This window comes from Esox lucius, chromosome 3 (assembly GCF_011004845.1).
Source record: "Esox lucius isolate fEsoLuc1 chromosome 3, fEsoLuc1.pri, whole genome shotgun sequence".
NCBI classification, from domain to species: Eukaryota; Metazoa; Chordata; class Actinopteri; order Esociformes; family Esocidae; genus Esox; species Esox lucius.
The window spans coordinates 10,870,115-10,889,831 of record NC_047571.1 but is presented as its reverse complement, the minus strand read 5'-3'; the positions used below and the strand labels follow the sequence as shown (position 1 = coordinate 10,889,831).

Genomic DNA, 19,717 nt, shown 5'->3' with positions numbered 1-19,717 from the left:
AACTTTACCATCTCCGAAGGCAACTTCCATAACGAGATGTTTGATTCAGGTAAGCACTAAATAAGTCCGGTATCTTTCGATAACTACCTAGCTTGCTTATGTCATTGTAGTCCGTTATTGTGGTTGTTTTCAGCTGAAAACTAAGAACAAACTTACGAACAAACTGCTGACCGTGAGATTTTTACAGTAGCAGAGGCACAAAAGACATGGCCATGGTGGCTTTTGTGGGCGTACAATGATGGGGTGTACAATGATTTTCGGGGCATCACGGCCGGAGCGAAGGGCAACGATGGACATGGCCGTCGTCGCTGGCAGCAGCCACAAAAATAATATAACCAGCATAAAATATCCACACAAGCGACTAACCAGCCAACTACACTGCACTGTATATCATGAGTTAAAAGATGAACTAAATATATTTTAATATAAAGCTATACACAGAAGTGAAAATGAAAAAATATAAATCACAATCAGTAAAACATTTTAAAAAGCTAACTAGCAGCAATGTTCAATCTCAGTGATCAGCTGATAGCACACCATTGATATTTTCCCAATGTCAATCATGTAGCTTGCTTAACCCAATTTTGATGCCAACTGTTGTTCTTGCAGTAATGAATAGGACTGTTTAAAAATATGTACCTGTATTTACATTACCAAATAATATTTAAAACAGATATATATTATTCTCCTTAAGGACACTTAAGGGAGTATTACAAATTATAATACAAAGTTCAGGAAAACTTTAGGGATGATAAAGAAAGCATATTGATTTTTTTTTTTAAGGAAAATCAATTAATTTCCCCTCTGTTACTATGTGGAGGCTCATAGGTCTCTATTTTTCATGCACAGCTTGTGTCATAGGCGGAAACAGGGGACCTGTAAATGTTGCGAATTTGGCTCCTGATCCGTAAATCACAATGGGGTCATTGTTGGTAATAGCTTTAACCATTCAAAGACTGGAGCCAAATACAATTATTATAAATAAACAAAACAAGACAGAAGTGATTTTTACTGAATACTGATGAAAGCATGTTTCTTTGAAAACCAGGATTGCTATGCATTAAGCTCACAGGAACCTCAATGACTGTGCCTGCACTACAGATTGCTGCTAGTTGCTGGGTGGCTGGTAAGCCTTGTTTGACGATGCATATTGTTTAAGAGGGTGGAGGCATTGTTGGCAGGGATCTCCTGACCTCATCGCTCTGTAGTAACTGCTTATGGAGGCTTGGGCGCCTGCAGAGTTAACTGAGGTCGTCAGACGCGTAAGCGCGCCCTCACACCTGTTGACCCACGTGCCTTCCTGGTTGGAAAAGCAAAGTCTCTCAATTCCATGGGGAATTGTTTGGATAAAACAGGGCTTTAGATTGAACAATTGGATATGAAGATGATGAGAGAAGGATGAGAGAAAAACAGGATGAAATGAACAAAATAAGAAAATTCGACAGAGCCTCTTTGACTTGGAGTGTTTCGAGTTCAGTGTGCATGATTTAAACCTCTTGTTGATGAAGTCACTGTGGATTAGCCCCACTGCTTACCTTTTTGCTGCTGTCGGCTGATTTGTATGTGAGCATGTAGTTGTCGATGTCTGCAATGGGTGGTTGCCATGAGATGAGGGCACTGCGATGGTTCACCTCACTGGCTGTCAGGTTCAAAGGAGCATCCATGGCTACAGGGGACCAATCAGGAGGAAGAATACAACGTGACTGTTCCATTTAGATACCCCTTTAGATATAGATTTTTTGTCAGTTTATTCAAATTAGAGAACACTGCACAATAATGGTCTACCCCACCCCCAAATAGGGAGTCAGTCTTTTGTGCATACAATACAAATGTCCTTTAAAGAACATTCTTGAATACATCGATGTTTTTTACCTGCCGAAGATTCATGCTTAAAAATAATTAACCCTTCAAACCAGCCAAGCCTACTCAGAAAATACAAACATTTTCTATCTTTTCCCCCAAATCCCTATCGTCTCCTCGCACATGAACTTCTATTTCTGTTTCTGTCGTGTTCCGTTCTCGCTCCTCCTGTTGTCCTGGGGTGTTTTTGGGGGAGATCTATGACAGTTCAGTAATTAACAGAGTGTTTCACCACAGATGGCTTTAGGCCTTAGTACTGAAGGATTTTCAACATGAGAGGCAATGACATCTTCACAGTGCGGTTATGGCAACGAGAGAAAATTACAATGTTGGTGACCTGTCTGCCTTTTCCAGGTCTTATCTGACAGACTGCCGTTCCCATCCTCTCACCTCAAAATGACTGAAATGCCTGATAGGGCATTTCTCTTTTCCGTTTCCTCTCTGAATCTCTCTCTGGCTACTCCACTTATAGACACTTATTGTCACTAATGTTGTGTAAAGTGTCTCAGTAGGTAAACAGATGGAAAGTGCAGTAAAACATTATTACTTTGATTGTGAGAAGATAAGTAAAAGTAAATATCTGTAAATCAGTATACAGTGGGGAGAACAAGTATTTGATACACTTCCCTCAGTAAGAGCATTGAAGATGGGTCGTGGCTGGGTCTTCCAGCATGACAACGACCCGAAACACACAGCCAGGGCAAATAAGGAGTGGCTCCGTAAGAAGCATCTCAAGGTCCTGGAGTGGCCTAGCCAGTCTCCAGACCTGAACCCAATAGAAAATCTTTGGAGGGAGCTGAAAGTCCGTATTGCCCAGCGATAGCCCCGAAACCTGAAGGATCTGGAGGAGGTCTGTATGGAGGAGTGGGCCAAAATCCCTGATGCAGAGTGTGCCAACCTGGTCAAGAACTACAGGAAATGTATGATCTCTGTATTTGCAAACAAAAGTTTCTGCACCAAATATTAAGTTCTGCTTTTCTGATGTATCAAAAACTTATGTCATGCAATAAAATGCAAAGTAATTACTTAAAAATTATACAATGTGATTTTCTGGATTTTTGTTTTAGATTCCGTCGCTCACAGTTGAAGAGTACCGATGATAAAAATTACAGACTTCTACATGCTTTGTAAGTGGGAAAACCTGCAAAATCGTCAGTGTATCAAATACTTGTTCTCCCCACTGTAAATAGAGGTAAAACAAATTCCATCAGCACATAACAACCACCTTAAACAAAGCAGTTCATTAAAAATTTTAAAATAAAACATTGACGCAAATTAAGAAGAGAAAAGCCCTCTGAAGTATGCTGAACTGGGCAAGCCTGTCCCGTCATTGTATTAACATCACACAAAAAGACTGGCATCGAAACTGCAAAGCCAATGGCCTGTGACACCTTCACAGATGAATTTAGTGCAGTGGTTATAGAAATAAACATTGGGGAATTGCCCCTCCTATTGGGAGACTTTTTAAGCTGCTGCAAGCCAATAAGCAAGCAACACAATAGGCTGGTTGTTCTCTTTTCTGGACTACACTTTGTATCATCTAAAGAGGTGGAGCAGCAGCCAACTTGTTCAGAACATTTTCATGTGGCTCTGTTGCAGTGCAGCCCAGGTAGAAGTCTGCTGCTCTGTTCCCTTGGGAACATTAAAACCATGCTGCTGACAGATAGTTTCTGTCCCCGAAACACACACACACAAAAAAAATCTTCAGAACCGAACTCTGCTAAACTAGAACACCCCCCTCCTCATCTTCTTCTCAGTCTTCTGTCAAAGAGTAGCTGAGCTTGAAAAAATATTGCTGAGACTGAGGTTATCTTAAAATGGACACCGTAAAGCAGCATTACGCCTCGATCACACCTGAAGCGGCATTCAAAAAAGAATTATGCTGGCATCATCTAGGAATGTGTGCAACAAAAGTTCAAAATTCACCCGTTGCTACCCTTTCCGCCATGCCGTTTCCATTTCCAATTCGATGCATACGTCTGAGAGAAAAGCAAAAACAGTCCCGTCGGTAGGTTTTATTATAAATGTTTCATAAATGTTTTTTGTGTCTCAAAACAGAATTGAATCTCCTCCACTTTTGGCTACATGTTGACAAAACGTTGTTCAATCACTAGAGGGGAATATTGACCCAATGAGGAATTTTGAATATTCATCACATTGTCAAGAAAAAACAAACCTATTTAGCCTACTGCAGTAACATGTTAAGAAACATAGCCTTTAAGTGATAACACTGAAAGAGTCCCACTGCAATGGGCAGTTATTTCTGTTAATTAAACACATTAAACAAACTTTGATGTGTTAAAGCAGCCGTTAATTGAATACTGTCAAGTAATTTGCCTTCCTGATGAGCAGTCTTTGTCTACTGCTTCCTGAACTGGTCAATGTTGCTTGATTGCACTTAATGGTTTGTGCGGGCTCCTTCTGAACAGGCGTGTGGCAGCTAAGAAGGTAAAAAAAAACATAAAACATACGTGTAGCAAAGTTTGCGATGACTGTTCCGCTGGTTAGAGGTCCCTTGGTGGCATATAGCGCTACAGAATAGGTGGTGCTTGGCATCAGCTTCACCAGCTGGTGCTCCCGTTCCACGCCGTCCACCAGGAAAGTATTGGCCGTCACTACAGCAAAAGATTGGATGTATAGAGTATTTGATAATACATGGGGAATGCAGACCTGGCTTCCCTGACCACATGGAACACTTGATTCCGAAGGGTGTCACATGGTTCCAGTTTAATTACATGTTGCATGAATCCAGTTAGCTCAAATTCATGATACGTAGGACATTTGCACGACTAATTTAGATAATCTCGGTTTGTTCTCCGGTTAAATTGCCTGCTTAATGAATAGCTTACTATGTAACTTCTTGCCAATAACAGGCTGTGTGTTGTTGCTGAAAACTAATAGGTTAACAAAATGTTCAGCCATGATTTCATTGCCTGGCTGAGTAAATTAGAAAAGACACTTAATGAACACACCAGTCAATAGAGCACATTGGCAAGAGCTTGCTGAAGAACCATAATTTGTGGCCATACTGATGAAAGCTGCATCGACAAGCAGGCCGAAGTCTGAGCTGATTTTCAAGTAGCTGCCCTAAACCGAGTTCTAAAGTGGCACCCTTTTCCCTATGTAGGACAGGACTTCTGACCAGATCCCTGTGGGGACCGGGTGCCATTTGGAAAAAGGAACTAGACTTTCTCTCTGAGTGGACTTGGCAGGATTCCAGTGCAGCTAGTCTCTTTAGGGGTCAAGGAGATTCAGCAGCTGCGGGAAGACAATATTTCTACCAACTCTGGTTGCAGGTGAGGGTCAGCACATAGTTGTCAACGTTGGACAGAGGAGGTATCCACCGCAGCAGAGCTTCTTGTGGGGTAATGTTTAGGGCTGTCAGCTCCATTGGCATGTCCATTGCTGTATCAAGGAGAGGGGGAGGAAGAATGAGAGGGATTAATACAATATAGTGCCCTGAGTGGTGCACACAACTCTGCCCATTATTTTCCTTCTACTGTCAGTTCTCATTACAGACCACCATGGGGCTGTACACTTTCCACGGATTGAGGCTAATTTTTAACGACTAATTTCTTCAGTGAGATCACAATTTCTGCTAGTTAACATACATCAAAGGGATATTATACAGTTAAAGGGTCTGTACGGTACATAGAAGAATCGTTTTTTAAAAAGCTTTTATTTCAGGCTCTGTGTACCGCCAAAAAAAAACACAAAAAAACAAGGGAGAGGGTATGAATGTAATTGTATCTTAACTCAATATGTCTCAATTTCTTTCAGATGAGTTCTGGCTCTAAAGAAAATCTCTTGAGAATACAGAAGAAAACAGCTTGCATCCAAAGAATTGAAATAAACCAACCGTTAACACACCTTACCCTCATGGCTGGGAAATAACTAAGATTATATCTAGGAATTACAATCACTCCGGCTCACTTCTCAAATCATGAATAGAGGGGGCTTGATTACGGTCATTACTTTAATTACAAACATATTAAATCCAATCCAATTAAATCTGCCAATTTGAAATGAAATAAAATGTAATTAGATTATACTGAATAAGCCGGAACTTCTTCATCACTGTGAATATGTAATGATGTAATCATTCATCTCTATCTAGTTATGATATGGATAACTACATGCCCCAATCAGACCACAGCACTTTGACCCGTACTTCAGCTGAAGGGTAACATAGGCACTTTTTTCTCATCCCTTTATACCACACAAACAAGCAGTACATTAGATAAATAGCATGCCTTGGTGTCCTACTTATACATGTGGTATACATGGGTTATGAAGCATTATGAATTCCTCGCGTAGATTCATTACAGACTGAAGTGTTACCCACTTGTTAGCGACTGGAGACAATATGCTGATCAGCTATCAAGGCAATGGAGGAAAAACACTCAAGAATCTGCAGAGACACAGCCTGTCTCCGCCCCAGACATCCGTTAGCTGGACATTTGACTGGGGTCCAGTGAATCCTGGGCACTCATCCTGTTGGAATTGCCACGAGCGCCTTTGTGCCTGACAACAGTAACGGCCCAGCCGGCTGGTCTCTCCGGCAAATGCATGCAAACTCTCCCTGAGTGCTAAGGATCTTAACAAGCTGCCTGTGTTTGTGGTTCTGGCCGGCTCATAGAGCACCAGCTCAACTCCATTCAGGGCGGAGCTTGTCATCTGACATTCTCGGCTTTTAAGCCAATTTGATCTGAGTCCCTCATATGAACTGTGAGACTCCTCCGCACTCCATTAGGCAGAGCGAGCTCCTCTCTCCATAACGCACTTTATCTACCGCTTGATAACCACACCGCAGTGGAATGATATTCCTCGGTCTATGACCCGGTTTTAATGAGCATTGCCATTTGTCCTGCAGGGCTCTGTTACAGGGCTAGGTGAAAGATAGCCTGAGATTTATCATAGCTACTGCACGAGCAGAATGGTTGATATCAATTGCCAATAAACTGTTAGTCAAGTAAAATCTGTAACTAGTGGTGTTTTTGGGAAATGAAACTTTAATCCTGGATAAAAAAAGAAGGCTGTTATCTCTTTGATTGAGGCTTTATGTAGATGCGTGTGCAGTAAAATGGCATTTGCATTCAATTCCAGCGGAAACAAATAAAAATACTTTATAATTAAATGCAATTTCAATTTTTGTCCTGCCGCTCTGGCATTTTCTGTTTCCAGGCGATCCTTTGGAGCTATCACAATGTTCTCCCCTTAGCTGTGCTTCATTATGATAAGACGGGGCATGTCAAAACACAGAAAGCACTGCTTTGAAGGGGGGAGAGAAGCACAAGCGGAGAAGTCCAACACTCAAATTGCACTCTTTCTGTCTCGCTTTCCATCCATCTCCCTCTCTGTCTCATTTCCCTATCTTTCTCTGACTGTTTCTCTCTTCTCTTCCTTGTCTCTTTGCAGTCATGAACGGGCTGGTTTTGGAGAAAATGTCTGACTGGCTCTTCAGTATGCAATGGTGCAATCCTTGTGCCAGGCCGGAGGAATATGCATGCAGCGTTGAGCTGGTTAAGCCCAGGTTAGTGGAGTTCACTACACTGCCACAACCCATACAGATCTCTCTGGGGTTTCACCAACAGTGAAGATTTACTGATATCTCACACAGCTCAATGCTGCGGTGCTGGAGAGGGTTGTTTGACTGACTGACTGACCGACCGACTGACCGACAGGCAGAATGGCTCGCTGGCTGGCTGACAGAGTAGAAGTTGAGACCCATAGGGACAAAGGAAGCTACCAATTATAAGATACTCCACAGCAGCCTACCAGGAAGCCAGTCCTATTTGACTCTCTCTATGTCTTTGTCCAATCACAATGTGTGCAGCTGGCAATAAGAGATCCACAAAACTGGTAGTACAGTAGGAATAAAATGTACTGAAAAGAAAGAATGCTACATTTCTCTCTGAAATAGAAAAATCCTGACACCACCTCAGACATTATGAAAAGCAAACAAATAATAAGAACTCAAGCTATTGTCTTGTGAACTATCTGCATTGGAAGAGCACCTTTCAGTCAAGGGAAAAATGACTAGCTTGGAAAAGATAGGAGAACAGTATTGCATTGTTTGTGGTTTGGATGTTGTGCAAGAGGTTAAGACACATAGGATATTTTCACATAAGATTTGCAGTATTTTCCTGAAAAATAATTGGGCAATGTTTATATATTCCACTTTCATACAGACTAATGTTAATCCCATTCTTGTCAGCATTCACATTTTATAGCCATTGCTGTAGATGGGAATGAGGCAGCAGGTAGCCTCGAAAGATTAAGCCTCCAAACCGGCAAGTTGAAAAATCTGTCATTATTTCCCTGAGCAAAGCCTTTAACTCTAATTGCTGCTGGGTTGTTGGTGTAAATCTGAAGGTTTTGTCAGTCAACTAACCTGGTAAAGAAGAGTAAAAAAATTAAAAAGGTCTGTAATGGTTTACCACAGTCTATAAGTTAAGGCAACAAGCCGGCTTGTCTGCAAAACCCATTCATGCATGTACTTTAAATTAGCAGTGTGTTAGTTTCTGGTTTGGTGTTGACTATTGGCTTTATACCTTGCTAGCAAATATTTTTTATAATAGAGCTTTTTGGTCTAAACTCCACTCGCCGTGTTTGGAGGAAGAAGAAGGATGAGTACAACCCCAAGAACACCATCCCAACCGTGAAGCATGGATGTGGAATCATTCTTTGGGGATGCTTTTCTGCAAAGGGGACAGGACGACTGCACCGTATTGAGGGGAGGATGGATGGGGCCATGTATAGCGAGATCTTGGCCAACAACCTCTTTCCCTCAGTAAAAGCATTGAAGATGGGTTGTGGCTGGGTCTTCCAGCATGACAATGACCCGAAACACACAGCCAGGGCAACTAAGGAGTGGCTCCGTAAGAAGCATTTCAAGGTCCTGGAGTGGCCTAGCCAGTCCCCAGACCTGAACCCAATAGAAAATCTTTGGAGGGAGCTGAAAGTCCGTATTGCCCAGCGACAGCCCCGAAACCTGAAGGATCTGGAGAAGGTCTGTATGGAGGAGTGGGCCAAAATCTCTGCTGCAGTGTGTGGAAACCTGGTTAAGAACTACAGGAAACATATGATCTCTGTAATTGCAAACAAAGGTTTCTGTTCCAAATATTAAGTTCTGCTTTTCTGATGTATCAAATACTTATGTCATGCAATAAAATGCAAAGTAATTACTTAAAAATCATACAATGGGATTTTCTGGATTTTTGTTTTAGATTCCGTCTCTCACAGTTGAAGTGTACCTATGATAAAAATGACAGACTTCTACATGCTTTGTAAGTGGGAAAACCTGCAAAATCGGCAGTGTATCACATACTTGTTCCCCCCACTGTATTAGTAAACAAATGTTCAATCAATGAATCAAGTAACTACAAAGAGGCAACCACCCACCATGGTGTTGGTAAACACTTCAGGATGGAGCTGTTGAAATGTTACCACTCAAATGTATAGACAGAGCTGTGTATCTAATGGCAGTAAAGAGACCAGGAGATGAAGCCAACTCAGACTACTGATACGCACCCCAGGAATACCCAGTCAGGAAGCTTGTTACTCACTCAGCCAGGTTTCACAGCCAGCTACATAATTTCATGCATCAGAAGACTGACTGAACGTCTCGTCATTTTCTCTACCGGGTACAATGGAAACCTTATCAAAAACCTGAAAGAAGCAGTTGACAAGCGCCTGACTGTTTACGAGCAGAAGAAGCCGTACCCGAATGTCTCAGTCTTGTATCCACTCTAGAAACTGGCACGATGTGATGCCACCTAAAAGGATATCCTTACTGCAGAGATCAATGAAACCGCCACAGAGACACCCAGCACAGCATGACATTTCCCACACAGTGACCCCCGCCCCGCCCTCCAAGGAAAGTGGATTGGACACACTTTTTGGTTTTATGGAACAACATTCACGGCTGCATGTACCAAACAAAGAAAATTGAGAATTACTTCATCATCCATTTTTTCCCCAACAAATAAATTCAGGAATACACACAGTCAACCAGACCCAACAGTGAGCAGAGTTGCTGTTCAGTAACGGAACTACAAGTCCTGTCATCCTCCACAGCTATAGAGCAACATTTCACCATTGGAGACCTGCCGGTTTCTTCAGACTAGATCAGGGCTTTTTTAAAACTGAAGTCTATTTAAATGTACCAAGGCACCTAGTCCTCTTAATGAGAAACTAATGTAAACGGTGGGCTGCATATTAAGCCTGGTATCAGCTGAAAAACATCAACTGGTACGCAGTAGAAATTTGTAGTGAAGATGATGGCTAAGTGAATACATTGCCTTCAATGAAGGAAGATTAGCATCACCTAGTATATCCTTCCCTTTACTTGCAGTATTTTTCTCACTGCCCCATTTAATTGCTCTTCCCTTCCTCTCTCCAACCTCCACAGATAGGATATTGATGCTAGATATGCGTCTGGGGTGTCAATGCATAAGTCAGTGCAATAAATTCAAGGCAAGAAAGTGATTAAGCAGTAGTAGGACAATTGGTGAGCCTGGCAGGCAGTCTGCACCTACTGAGAGAGAAATATTCACTGACAGGCTAAAAGACAGACCTATCCACTCACAGAGAGACAGGCAGAGAGACAGGCAGAGAGACAGGCAGACAGACAGACTTCTTCCCAGACATTTTCATTGGCAGGCAGAGAGACAGACAGATAATTGTAAGCCAAAATGTTGACTGATATACTCATCTTAATTAATTCTAAGCTGTTAGTTTCCTTAGCTGCCAAAACCATTCTGTGCAATGGAGGACAAAAATAGTTTTAGGTCAATGTAATTTATATGGATTATTCTGGGTCATGACAGTCCCCCATTCAGGTAAAATTTGCAAAGATTAAACTTTGTTAACCGTAACACCTTCTGATCGCCCCTACGACTCCCAATTAAGTCACTTCCTGTGATAGAAGGAAGCTGAATTTCTAAGTTTAACACTAGGAACCACATATTCCTTAGCCAATTGGCGTTTGAGTTAGTTAATGTAATTATATTAACTTATTTTATAAAATAGGTATTCCTACCTAAATCATACGCTACTTGCCATTGGTTCCCAGGCATGCGCTAATCAATACCCAGATGCTAATCACACCTCACTGAATCCAGAAAAAAATTTGCAATCAGCAGGCTGTGTTTCAAATCCGCGTCCGTCAGCTCCACAGATGGGTGCACTAGCCACGGTTCCAATAGGGACATGCAGTTAGGGGCAGCAAGTAGTGGTGTTACCAAGGTTACCAAAGTTGCTACAATATGTTGCAATTGATCTTTTTTTCTAACCATAACTCAAACCATAACCTTAACCTTAACCCCAGTGCTGTGATACCTAGCCTTAACGCAAACATGTGATACCTAATACCTGATGCTGTGAAACCTAACATTAACTGTAACGTTAAAATGCATTTATTAAATATTGTCGCAAACTTGGTTAAGGCCATTACTCATCCTCCGAAATCCATTGTCCCTGTATGGAGTAGTGGGTAGGATGTCTGCAGAGCTGAACGTCGCCAGATCGAGACACGGCTTGGCTTTATTTTGTGTAAATTCATAATATATGATACATTTTAGTAGCGTTTGTAACATATCATATGTTTTTGTAGCGTTTGTAACATATGGTACATTTGTCTAGCTTTCGTAATATATGATACGTTTTAATACCGTTCATATTACATTTTTTGGTAGCCCATTGTAATGTAATGTAACATAACTCATCATACAAAATCGGGTGTCATAGATTTATGTATAATAGTTTACATATTCCAATGAGACCATGTTGGCAATTCAGATACTGAATACAATTTACAACAAGTAGTTCACCATGGCAAACTGAACCCAATGGCCATGCTGACAGCATTGCAGATTCTACAAAATTTAGATGAGATGGACTCAGATGGAGTATCAGAAATATATCCCGAAATTGATATGTGACCGATGTCAGGTCTTCCTCATTTGAGCTGCCACCTCCAGTGGCTGAGCTTCGTTGATGGAAAACGACAACCTAGCCAATGGTGACCCCAAGTGCCACTGAGACAAGAGTCTGTGAGGGAGGGTAGAAAAAAGCGATGAGAGCACACCAGGAAGACTGCCTTTGCAGAATATCCTCATCGAGAGCGCATGCCCAACAACCCAGGCCAAGAGACACATTGGCAGCGCACTCGATAGTTTTCTTTGTTTATGTTACATGAAGATGTTGCAACACATCAGAGATTGCACTGTTTCCTGTATGCACAGAAAAGAAGAGAGTACATGGGACATGCTGGTTGATAAACTCAAAGCATCACGTTCTTATAAGTCTGGGGCGCATACTGAACGGTGAAAAGATCATGGACGTGGCTGTCACGCAACCGCTTCAGAGAGACTATGAGACAACTGCGTTTTGATGACATGTGCACATGAAGACTACGCTTGGAAACAGTTTGCTGCAGTCTCAGACACCTGGAAATATTTTGTGAAGATTTAAGAATAATAACTATTTATATAGTGCTTTTCTAGTAGGCTACATTTATGGCCAACAAACCGGACAAGTTTGGGATAAAATGTTGGTTAGCTGCCAATGTCGACGCAAAGTACATGCTCAATGGCATTCCATGCCTGAAGAAGGATGAAACCAGGACAGCAGGCGAATGACTGTTAGGAGACTGTTGTTACGAGACTTACACAGGCAATGGCAGAAATGTGACCACGGACAACTTTCCTTTTTTACATCCCTGGCAGACACGTTGACGGCGAAGACAGCAAGCCTCCTGGGAAGCATGAACAAACAGATACGTTGCTGCTCCCGTGCGCGCAAAACAACACATCAACGGAGCTGATGGAGAGTGGGAGAGCTGTGCTCGCGGTGTACAGACGTAAGAAGAGTTTACGCAGCAACATGCATCCAGTTGTCGCCATCAGCAACCGACCCAAGAAAAAACTGAGATTGTGACACACTACTATCACTCCCGCTCCTCCTCTTCTGCAGCCACTCCCGACTCCCAACCGGCAAGAAGACAGTGTTAATTCGGCAAGTGCACATGGAACAGGGCAAACTAATTTTTTGCCAGGTTTGCTCACACAAACCCCTGAAGCTGTATGCTGACTGTGGGCCAGAAGGCTAAAGATTGAACATACAATATGGCTTCATCCTTAAATGCAAAGGCAATCATAGCCCAAAGACTCTAATACCATTGGATATATTTCATTTTAAAAAATTATCCGTTTTGTAATGTAGGCTACTGTAAATCCTCCTTTGAAGTAGTTTACATTTAGGCCTTAAGCAAATTACTCATGAGCGCAAAATAATACATGGGCACCTCGGACGACAACCTGTTTTATTTTCTACAGGGCCAAAGTAGGTAACTGGACTGTATTTGCTGTTAATCGAATTTACAAATAAAAAACATGGAATGATACACCGTAATGATTTTAGTTTAAGAGAAGGATGTGTTTCCACGTGCCCAAGCCTATGTCTTTGTAGAACATTGCAATAGGCTACATATCCTTGGATCTGGGGATTTTGTGTCTATGAATAGGCTATTTTCTTTTTTTATTCTTCCTTTGCAATTGTTTATGTTGTGTTTCTCAAGCATCTGTGCTTTTAGGCGTATATACGGACATCCTTTGATGTACGTATATACGTACATCAAAATACGATCAAAATGTAACCAAAATAGATTCTTATAGATTCATCTGTCAAGAATGTACCTGTATTCTATTTTGATTCTGTAGATTCTTACAGCCCAATTTACTAATGAAAATGGTATGGTCTGTGTTCGTAGAAATAACTGTGTTCGTAGAAACCTTTAATACAATCATAGTCTTGTATTCTTCAGGACAAACAAATCCATAAGGTTACCCCCCAAAATATATTTCAAATATTCTATTTAGTTTGATAACACAGAAGATTAACTGATGCTGTGGCTGGCTGGATGCTGCAGAGGAGAATGTTCATGCTAATAGGGACGATTAGCGTAATGACGCTAAACAGAGTTATCTCTACCGCATACTGGGATTCTGAAAGGCCTGGTGGTTTTAGTGTTAATAACTCATGTGAAAACTAACATTGCCTTTGGTTTTCTCAAGTATTTAAATGAACAATTAACCATTATACAGAGGGTGGAAGACAGTTTTTTTTTTTTATAAATGCAGAAGGACAATGAAGAGGATTAATATAACCTGTTCATGTGGCCACAGGAAGCTGCATCCCTAAAAGGTCAAGTGGAATGGAGTGGAAGGACATACAGCTCATTTAATCACGGTCCCACAGGGTCATGTGGGATAAATAAAGGCTGTAATTATTTTCTGTATTAGGAGGGGCTTTGTTCTCTGATAACACGTTTTCACAGTGAAGAACTATTTCGACATGGTCAGATGTAGGCTGCCGTTCATCGGGAGCGTCTGTGGGACTATCGCATTTATGGGCTGTTTTTCTAGCATCTGCTCTGCTGATCAGGCCACTCACAATCATATTCACTCTAGGTTGGGCCCCAGGTCAGGTCTTAATTTCTGTCACATAGTTTCTTTCACGTAGTTCATGTCCACTACTCGTTCAACCTCAATCCAACCTGGCTAAATTCTGTATGTCTGTCTGCATGCCTCTCTGATCTGACTGTGAGTGAATATGTCTGTCTTTCTGTCAGTGGACATGTGTGTCTGGTCTGTTTGTAGGTCTGTTTCCTTGTCCCTGTCTGAATCAATTACTTTATCTATCCATCCATCCATCCATCTATTGGCAAAGTTACTCTGCCTACCTGTTTGTCCTGGCGCAACCTGGCCTGTCTGTCTGTCTAAACCTCACATACGTTCTTTACTTACTGCAATGTATTGACTTATGTGTCAATGCCCTTTATACAGAGCTACACGTCCATATCCTGTCTGTGGATGTGGGAGAGAGAGAGGAGAGGGAGTCTGGGTAATATACGGGAGGGAGAGAATGAAGGAGGGAGTGGGAGAGACAGGAGGAAGGGAAGAGACAGAAATAGAGGGAACGACTGGGAGAGTCAACAGACTGTCGGCGTCATATCCAGTCGGTAGCAGGAGGGAGTTGGGAGGACGAGGGATGAGGTGAAAGGAAGACAGTACGAGGGGAAAGAAAATGGGGATGAGTATAGAGATATGAGTGGAGCACGAAGGAGGGGCTATTGAAAGGGAGTGGGTGAAGGAGGGAAGTGGAGGGAGAGGGTGTTGAAAACGAAAGATAGGGAGGGAGCGGGGAGATGGAGGAAAGAGAAATCAGAGAGGGAGGGTTGATGAGCAGAAGGCCATATGTTGGTGTGTTGTGAATAAAGTAGACCTGAATGGAACGCCACGCTGTTCCTTATATCAAATAAATAATAAAATACTACACATTCACATACATTTTCAAAATACATTCTAAATAGTGACTAAACATATTGTGCAGTAATTGTACATGACACCATTCAAATGACTATTTCTTCAAAATGAAATTTGTCTGAATGCTTACTTCGCCATGTCTGGCAAAGCAGCTGAGAGCTGGAAACATTTTAATATCCACCGTAGTCTTGTTGTGGCACTGCTGTGGCTGAGACATTTAGGTACCATAAGGGTTCAGATGTCAGACCTGTGAAGACACTGGTTGTGATTGACTGGCTCTCCTGGCTGCCCCTCACGGCATTCAGGCTGATCTCATACTCCGTCGCCGGGTGCAGACTGGATAAGGTGTAATTGGTGACATCATTGTCAATCACCACGCTGTCTACTCGCCCTGAACAACATGAACGAAACATACATTAGACATATGTTTATTTCATGGGCCAGTTGTGCAGTCTTTCTTCAAAGTAACATTGAACTGTGTCTTTCAATGCCAAACGATGGAATCACACTTTTCAGCTTTTCCATAAAGAGATGCCAGTAGCCTTAACCTACCTCTTGCAGATTGATAGGACATCTTGTAGTAGTCAAAAGGTGCAAAAGGTCTCGACCATGATATGGTTACAGAGTCTTCAGTGACATATGACATTGTCATCTCTTTAGGTGGGTCCATTCCTACAGGAGAATAATACCACATGTTAAGAATGAACAACGGATGCCCTTGCTATTGAGACACATTGTATCAAGGGTACTTGTATTATTATGGAGTAGGTCCACTTGCACACATTTTCTAGGTGGCCATGGTCTGAATGGACATTGTCCTTCAGCGTTGTTGTAACAGTAACCTACCTCGTAATCCAACAACATTTAAATAATTGAAACTGTTAATTAGCAGAGAGAAACAAAGTAGTTTGGAAACTGTTAAACATCATCACTTTGTTATAGTAGCTCAGTGCATGTTTGTGTTAGAGACTTTCTTATTTTGTTTTTTTTGCTAGCAATGTCTGAGGGACTCATCCGAATCTAGCACTATTTGCTATTCACATTCCATCTGTTTGACACGCATCATTCACTCAGACAGGCATGTGTCGTCAGTCTGCGCAGCACATGTAACTCGATCAGAGAACGAGCCCTTCTCTGTCATTTTGGCCCATGCCCCTTGAAAGGTCTGTGCACAGGCCTGACGTGAGCTAAGAACAAGTTACATATTGCAAATTCTAGGAAACACTAACATCTTTGTGGTTTCTGGTGGTCGTTGACAGCCGGAACTACATAGAAATGTGCTAATCTCTTCTCCCCCAAAGATATCACAGATACTAACTTTGGGTTAAAATGGTTGGAACTAAAAACTAATAAATACAGATTTACATGACCATGTCCAAGTTTCTGTATGATTTACTTAAGCTTCGGTGTTCATAATGGTAGACTTAGCTGTAAGTGCCATTGCTGTAAAATTGCTAAACGTGTATTAACAAGACCATTCAAAACAGTGCAGTATTTTATGACTCTCATATATGGGAGAGGCACTTGAAAACAAACGTACTCAGAAAATGTGCAATGTATCTGTTTAACATTGATATATCCACTGTGTAGAATATGCACCATAGTAGTAGTAACATTTTAATAGAATTACAAAGAATTTTGTAATCCGTTAGTTTAATACTTAAAAATGTCAGGAAACTTTCTGTTTAGATCTTGAATACTATACATTTTCCATGTCTTATGCGTGTTGGTATGATACCAGCAGTCAAAACACAAAATATTTCTAATATGCCAGGCCAGGAGAGCAGTGAGATATTTGCATTGTGATCGAGTGTTGTTGCTCATAAGGGATTCGTTTGTGATTTGTTTATGTGTCCCCTGAGCTCTTACCGCTGCGACAGCAAAGGTCAACAGAGACAATGTGAGCAAACAATGAAATCGACTTATAAGGTCAGGATCCATTATGGAGGGGAGGGATGGAGAGATTGGTTCTTCCCATTGTTGTGGATTAAAGCCATAAAAATGCTTGTAAAACCAACGCTGCCACTCTCCTATTTACATTACAATAATGAATTTTATTCACCAGCGCCGACAACAATTTATAAGTTAGGCTTCAGTCTCATTTAAATTCTGCTGGTTTGAAACAGCAGTGTAAATAAGTTGTGATTATTCATGTATGCCTATCTTTAATTATTTCCCATTCAGCAGCGCGGGTGGCTGTAATAGCTCTGAATTTAGAGTCAGCATTCGTGTGACAAATGTTGTCAAACCCAAGTCCCTCAGGGCCATAGTCAGTGTAGTGCACTACAGGGAATAGGGTGACAGTTGGGACTAAACCCAACTAACCTGCATTCACCTGTGTTGGGTATGAGAACACACTGCATGGTTCAGTAAACACGCTGTCTTAATTTACCATAAGAAGAGGCAATCGAAAGAAGCAAATAAATACCTTCAACATTCAAAGACAGTCAGGTGCCACATTGAGCCCACCCACCCTGTCGTTCATTTGCATATAATAGCACGCCGAGATAACAAGCAGAAAATAGCACGCAATAACAAACCGCCGAGATGCCAAAGATCGACAACAAATCTGTGTCTGTCTGAATCTGAGATGCCCCCAGCCTTCCTCCTCAGTCTCTCCGCACAAAGAGAGAGTGGCTGGCACTCTGGCAGGCCGTGACAAAGATAGTTGGCATGTAGAACAGCAATCAGACAGCAGAATGCAGGTGGCTCTCCACAGAGCTGATATCAGAGTGATTCGAGTACTGTCCTGTCCTCCTCAGATAATACATCTTTGCTTGGCTTTGGCAGCTGCGACCGTGAGTAACAGCTTGATGATACTACAGCTGAATATTCCGGACGCCTCTGCGTTTAAGCGGGAGTAATTAAAGAAGGATTATGCACGGAAGCATTAATAAAGAAATGAAAGGTGGAGGCCGAAAGTTTTTTCTTCAGCGAGCCCAGCCGTAGGTAAAAATCCTAATGAGCGTGAGTACACGTTACATAAAAGTGTCTGGATGCCGCTCTGTTCGGCAGCTCGGCTACTTGCTGACAAACAAAATGCTGCTTGAGTACCGCTGCGAATTCCAAGCACGTACAGCTCATACAATGTGATGTGTTTCCCAAGCTTTGGAAGTTTATCCCAAAAGGTTGTCCTTCGTTAGCAACTGTCTTGTGTCAGCAAACAGTCAGCCGAAATTAGACATCAATGCACGCTGTGGTTAATCAATGTATACGATGTGGCAGCAGTTCTGTTTCAGTCAGTAGTTATTTAGCCTTGTGGTCATCCCCTTGTGACCCAACATAACCCCCGGGAATCTCCAGCGTAGCTCTGGGTTGCACGCCTTAGCGCGTGCCATATAAAAAATTTAAAAAATGTACAAAAGACAAATTTGTTTCAGTCTGTCTGGTTCCGTTCGCTGAAGTGTTAGCACCAACCTGTCCCCTCGCGGAGACACGTCACCTACCTGTGGTTATGGTGGCTGGGACAGCTTCGGACGTCGTCTCTCCCTGTATAGTGATCAGGTTGAGAGTGTACTGAGTGGAGGGCAGGAGACCCTCGACAGAGGTTCGGGTCTTGGATCCATCCAGGGTGACCTTGGAGGTGTCCGTGCCATCCTCTGAGCTGTAGCTGAGGATGTAGAGGTCGGCGGGCGGGGCCGGGGCGCTCCACGACACCACCACCGAGTCCCACGTGACATCAGACAAATAGAGCGCACTGACTGGGCGGAAGCCTGAAAGACAGACCGGCCGTACGGTCATGGAGGGGGTGGGACAGCTGCCGTCATTATAACTGGGGTGGCTGGTTCAGAAGCTGAGGAGAGTCAGCCTGTCAGTGGATAACTGGTGGTTCATGAGAATGGGACAGTCAGTCAGTCAGTGGATGACTGGTGGTTTATGAGCATGGGACAGTCAGTCAGTCAGTGGATGACTGGTGGTTTATGAGCATGGGACAGTCAGCCTGTCAGTGGATGACTGGTGGTTCATGTGCATGGGACAGTCAGTCAGTTAGTGGGTTGCATGGCTGGTAATTAATTGACAGATCTATCCGGAGCCCCTCTCAGTCAGATTGCCAGTAAAGTAATAAGCTTGATGGGGTGGAACGTGGACGTGAAGGGATGGAGATGACGAAGTCAAAGAGTGAGCCGGGGAGACCAGTGACAATGGAATGACAAGGAGCCCAGTGAAGGAGGATGTCAACGCTGACAGCAGAGGGATGAAAACCAGGCTCGGCTGTTGTTTGATTCACCAGCATTAGCCATTGGAGGTAGTGCGTTGTCAACAGAAGAAGAAGAAGAAGCAGCAATAGGAATGTGAAGACTACTAAGTGCAATTGATGTCTGGTGAAGACAGATGTAGATGGGTGGATAGAATGGGCTTAAGGGAAAGAGAGATGAAGGAAATAAAGAAAGAGATGAATATAGAATAATTTTCCATCCGTTGGATGGATCAAAGGGTAAATGATGGAGCATGTAATGAGCTCGTTAGCTGACAGTAAATGATTTACATTAACTGGAGCATCAAAGATAGACACACTATATAACACAGTA

The 19,717-nt window shown here is 42.4% G+C and overlaps 1 protein-coding gene across 5 annotated transcripts in view; it reads right to left on the bottom strand.

Annotated features, from left to right (window-relative positions):
• tnr (tenascin R (restrictin, janusin)) overlaps positions 1 to 19,717 on the bottom strand; it is a 132,242-nt gene that overhangs the window by 14,860 nt on the left and 97,665 nt on the right. For 4 of the 5 annotated variants that reach the window (XM_010891322.4, XM_010891321.4, XM_010891324.4 and 1 more), the window contains exons 12-17: positions 18,635 to 18,901; positions 15,741 to 15,860; positions 15,436 to 15,579; positions 5,146 to 5,265; positions 4,332 to 4,475; positions 1,536 to 1,666 (exon numbers count right to left, since the gene is read on the bottom strand). In XM_010891322.4, the coding sequence (XP_010889624.2) occupies positions 1,536 to 1,666; positions 4,332 to 4,475; positions 5,146 to 5,265; positions 15,436 to 15,579; positions 15,741 to 15,860; positions 18,635 to 18,901 (926 nt within the window). The remainder of the gene's footprint in view (positions 1 to 1,535; positions 1,667 to 4,331; positions 4,476 to 5,145; positions 5,266 to 15,435; positions 15,580 to 15,740; positions 15,861 to 18,634; positions 18,902 to 19,717) is intronic. The other variant, XM_010891325.4, reaches the window with a different exon arrangement.